General features: G+C 55.0%; 2 protein-coding genes across 4 annotated transcripts in view; both read left to right on the forward strand.

Annotated features, from left to right (window-relative positions):
- Window positions 1-5,000, forward strand: part of LOC125949776 (chloride intracellular channel exc-4) — a 221,450-nt gene that overhangs the window by 13,547 nt on the left and 202,903 nt on the right. The window lies entirely within an intron of this gene.
- Window positions 1-5,000, forward strand: part of LOC125949107 (zinc finger homeobox protein 3) — an 18,657-nt gene that overhangs the window by 11,308 nt on the left and 2,349 nt on the right. For all 3 annotated transcript variants that reach the window (XM_049675832.1, XM_049675812.1, XM_049675822.1), the window contains one exon: window positions 1,462-5,000. This exon is cut by the window's right edge and continues 1,119 nt beyond it. In XM_049675832.1, coding sequence (XP_049531789.1) covers window positions 1,462-5,000 — 3,539 coding nt within the window. The remainder of the gene's footprint in view (window positions 1-1,461) is intronic.

Below are 5,000 nucleotides of genomic sequence, written 5' to 3' on the forward strand. Positions count from 1 at the left end.
TCTGATCGACATATAACACTTCCACACCCCCCGCAGCAGTAAGCAGCAGCAGCAGCAGCGGTAGCAGCGGTGAAGCATACTCGTTGCCCCGCGCGTTCCTTTCAGTGTGCGTTGCGTGCTGCAACGGTCAGGATCTCTGTGTCCGTCTCGAAGAAGCGCGAACGCGAGTGGTTTGTTAATTTTTTTTCTCTTCATATTGCTTGGTACTGTTGCGTGTGGGCATATCGGTGTGGCGTTCGTGCTTCTTGCGCGCGTGTCGTGTGTCCTGTTACGCGGTGTTTGGCTGTGTTTACCCCCGCTAAATGTCCGCTTTCTGCCGATTCGAGACGCAACGCCCGGGATGCGGTACGACATCATCAGTGCGCTATGTACGTACGTATGGGGACCGCGGCTAGTGCCGAATGTGTTCCCAAGCTGTCACTTCCGTTCCGAACGGCCCCCGTTCGTAGAGTTCGATCCGAGCATCCTTGTGATATGATATCCCGTTGGTAGCGAGGCAACACAGAGTTCCTTTCATAAGCGGTTCTAGAAGAAAACCGAACCGGCACGCGAAATGATCGAATGCGTCCAAATACAAATGCGGACGTCTTTCTGGGACACTCCATCAAGGAGAATCACGAAATCATGGGTGATATGGTCCATCAAAAGGGACACTCACACCAGAGCAGCAGCCGAAGAAGAGGGATGAAAAGGAAGGGAGACGAGGGACCCTGGAGGCAGCGTATATAGCCGTGTTATGCTCTCAGAGCGGAGGGTGCTTATTGGTGTGTTTGCAGGGTGTTTTTTTTTTGTTAATTCTATTTCTCCCTTTTTTCATTTTCTCACATCATCTCACATTCGTTTAGGCAAATATGTATTATTTATACACGAAAGGGAGAGATTCCCTGCGCACTGCGCCCGTGGAATTGTGAAAGAAGGGGAAGGCGGGAAATTAGGAGCCCTCCTCCGACACTACCGCAGCGCGTGCGAATCCCGCTGCCATTCATTTTATTCGTTTTTTTTCTCTTTTTCCTTATTCTTTCGTGTACGTGATTTTTTTTTTTCGTGTGTGTTACGTGTATGTGAATTATGCTCTCGCCCTCGCGAGTGTGGACATCGCGTCCACAACACACCATGCGGTTGTGAGGGAAAAGATAGGGATAGGGATATGAGGGATTGAGAGGTGGAGCGCGGCGGTATATAGATATGAGAATTGCTGGCGCGTGGTTTTGCAAATCGCACTTTTTCGCGAAACAGCGAACAAACGCTGAAAAAAAGGGTATTGCTTGTTCAGCAAGTTTGCCTGTTACTTTGCACCGAACCAGGCAATTAGTTCTGCTGTACCTTCACCGCACTGTAAACTTGTTGTTCTCGATAGGCATCGGTTAAAAATCAGAAAAATCGGCTTCTAAATTTCTCTCTTTCTTTCGTTCTTTCTCTCTCTCCGTCTCGCTCCGATATCGGTGTATCATCTAACCGCAGGTTCCGACGCTCAGGATGCAATGGATGCGGCCGACAATGGCGGACTGTGCAGCATCCTACAAGAGAAGAAGATGTGGAACGGCGAGAACGCTGGCAACAATCGGCTGTTGGCGAGCAGTTGCAAGGACCGCTGTCTCGTGTGCAGCGTGTGCAACAAGTTCTCATCGAAGAAGATGAACCTGATGCAGCATCTGTTGTCAAACCACAACGTGGGGAACGAGCTGCTCGGTTGCGCGGAGCTGTCCGGAGCGCACACCTCCCCACCGCCGCAGAAGAAACCGTTCGACTATCTGCGCACGCTGATGGAGGCCCGCTCCGCCCAGAACCTGCGCCTCATCGAGAAGGTCACGTTTATGAGCGATTCGTTCGCGCTGAAGGAGAACTGCAACGATCTGAAACATGGCAATCTGGCAGAAATGATGGAGCAGTACGCGGCCAAACAGCAGCAGCAGCAGGAGCTGTCGGGCGACAGTGGACGCTCGGGTGCACCGGAGCAGCCGGCTGCAATCGTGGCGTCCGCCCGCCAACCGCTCCAGCTGGCACCGTCCTGTCCGCTATGCTCCGAAACCCTGCTCGATCAGGCGAGCGTGGAGGCGCACGTGCTACGCGTGCACAACATACAGATGGATGGTCTCAATCGATTGCTGAAGCTGGTTGATACCTCGCAATTTTTGAAAACATCAAATACCACTCACTCCAAACAACCGTTCAGCAACAGCAGCAGTCCGATTGACAAGCATCCATCATCGCTGTCGTCGTCATCGCCGCACTCACCAGCCGGCTCGGTCGGCGGTAAGGAGGGCTCGGTTTCACCGGGTGTGCCCGGCACCGGCACCGGCGGTGGCAACAGCAGCAGTAGCAGCATCCGGTGCGCCTTCTGCAAAGCCTCATTCGAGACGATGGTCGACCTGAAGATACACTGCAACGAGAGTAACCATTTCAAGCGGAGCGCCGACTCGGACGATCTCATGTGCTTCCTGCACGAGTGCAAGGACTCGTTCGACAGTCTGTCCGAGCTAAACCAACACTTCAAGGCGACGCACCTGAACTTCCTCATCTCGGAGCACCACACGTACAAGTACCGGTGCAAGCAGTGCCCATTCGCGTTCAAGACGCACGAAAAACTCAGCCGCCACTTGTTCTATCACTCGCTGCGCGAGTCGACCAAATGCTTCTATTGCGAGCAGCACTTCAAGAACATCAACTCGCTGACGGCGCACATTGCCGAGAGGCACCCGCAGGAGGCGGTACAGAAGTCGTCCCCTTCTGCTGGTGGCGGTCAATCTCCGGATACTTCCATTCTTTTCTTCAAGGATCTAAAACGCAAGATGCTGCAGAATCAGCAGCAGCAGCAGCAGCAGCAGCAACAGCAACACCAGCAACAACAGCAACAACAGCAACAGCAGCAACAACAACGGAACGGGTTGAGTCCACGGTCAGACCGGTCGGTTGGCCGCGAAACGCGTGACAGCGTCGACGACGATAGGCTGAGCGAGAAATCGATGAGCTCGAAAAGCAGCAGCTTCTACTACGACAAGAGCTTGGACGGGAGCGGTGCATCGGCGGACGCACTACGCTACACCTGCGCTGACTGTCAGTTTACGTTCACCGATGCGGTCACGCTGGAGCGGCACATGACCACTGCTTGCCATATGCCACGCGAGGGCAAAGTTTCACCGGACTCGGTTGCCGCGTCACTGATGTCTTCGCTGGCGAAGCAGCAGCAACAGCAGCAACTTGCATCGTCGGCATTATCGCCCTCACCGTCGTCCTCGTCACTAGCGGCTGCCTCTGCCGCCTCTTCGCCCTCCATTTTCTACGACATCAAATCGGAGAAGTTCACCAATCCGAACCGCCCGTTCAAGTGCACGATCTGCATGGAGAGCTTCACCCAGAAGAACATCCTGCTGGTGCACTACAACAGCGTCTCGCACCTGAACAAGCTGAAGAAGCTAAAGGCGGAGAAGGGTTTCGCGCAGATGTTTACGGGCGCACTGTTGAATGCAGATCTCAGCGGTGGTACCGGCGATCTGGCACTGGAACGAGGCAAAAACTCACCATCGCCAACGGTGCCGTTCAGCGATAAGGCGGCCACACCCTTCTCGATGCCAATGTTTGTCGATGGTACGGGTTGTGGTGGCGGTGGCGGCGAAAAGCGCAAAGATATAGCCGACGAGAAGGAGTCGGCACGCAAGAAGTTTAAGTGCGATATCTGCAACGTTGCGTACACGCAAGGCAGCACACTGGATATCCACATGCGAAGCGTACTGCATCAGACACGCGCCTGTCGGCTGCAGGAGCGCAATTTGTTCGCCTCACAACCGAATGCGCTGGGTCTCGGGACACAATCACCCCAGCAGCAATCGGGTGTGGAAGGCAAGAAGAAGGCCACCCTGGGCGAAGGATTCCCACTGATCCATCCAATCCCGGAAGCGCACGATCTGCAGTCACCGAACATGCTGGATGAGGTGTCACTTCGCAAACTAAAATCACCTTCCGAGCAGCAGCAGCACCAGCAGCAGCAGCAGCAGCTACAGCAACAGCAAGCAGCCCAACTGTCGGCGATGGGAGGTGCTGCACTGCCGTTATTCTGCGGAGGAGTCCCTGGCGATAAGCCAGAAATAATGATATGTGACTGCTGCTATCAGGCGTTCCCGGGCAAGATGATGCTTGAGGCCCATCTCGAGCTGAACCCGGAGTGTCTGTCGCACAAGAAAAAGCTGCTGGAGGCGGCGGTTGGCTTGCAGGAGATTGCTGGGGCCGTCCCATTCCCCGATGGTGCCGCTGCTGCACTGCAGCATCAGCATCAGCAACACCAGCAGCAACAACAGCAGCAGCAGCAACAGGCGCTAAACGATTTGATGAAGGTGAATGCGCTGGCTGGTGCTGGTGGTGGGTTCGACTTGAGTGCCACCGATGCGCTGCTCGGTGCGAAATCACTGGTGCCCCTCGATCCGACTGTCAACCTGATGGATCCAAACTTCCTGAAGAATGCTTCCCTGCTGCAGTTCGCGGCTTCCGATCCGAACAACAAACTCAACCCGAATGCACTGAATGTGCTCAACTTTATGCACTTCCACCATCTGATGTCGCTCAGCTATCTCAATCTGGCGCCCCAGCTGAACTTTGGTGGGGTGCCACCGAAGGTGGGTGAGAAACCGGACGGATCCCCGGTGGGGTCGGTCGGCGAGAGCGGAAAGGTGGGTAAGCATGCGGCATCGTCGGTGGTGATGCCACCGGTCGTCGGTCTCAACGGTAAACCGCTCGACCTAAATCTCTTGCCGCACGGAGCGCACGGTCTCGATCCGAAGCAGCTGGTACCGCACCCATCGCAGGCCCAGCAGCAGCAGCAGCAGCAGCAACAGCAGCAACAACAACAGCAGCAACCTTGCACACAGAAGCGCGCTCGGACTCGCATTACCGACGAGCAACTGCGAATTCTTCGCTCGCACTTCGACATCAACAACTCGCCGAGCGAAGAAAGCATCCAGGAGATGTCCATCAAGGCGAACCTACCGCAGAAGGTGGTAAAGCACTGG

The sequence above is a fragment of the Anopheles darlingi genome, chromosome X, assembly GCF_943734745.1.
Source record: "Anopheles darlingi chromosome X, idAnoDarlMG_H_01, whole genome shotgun sequence".
In the NCBI taxonomy this organism is placed as follows: Eukaryota; Metazoa; Arthropoda; class Insecta; order Diptera; family Culicidae; genus Anopheles; species Anopheles darlingi.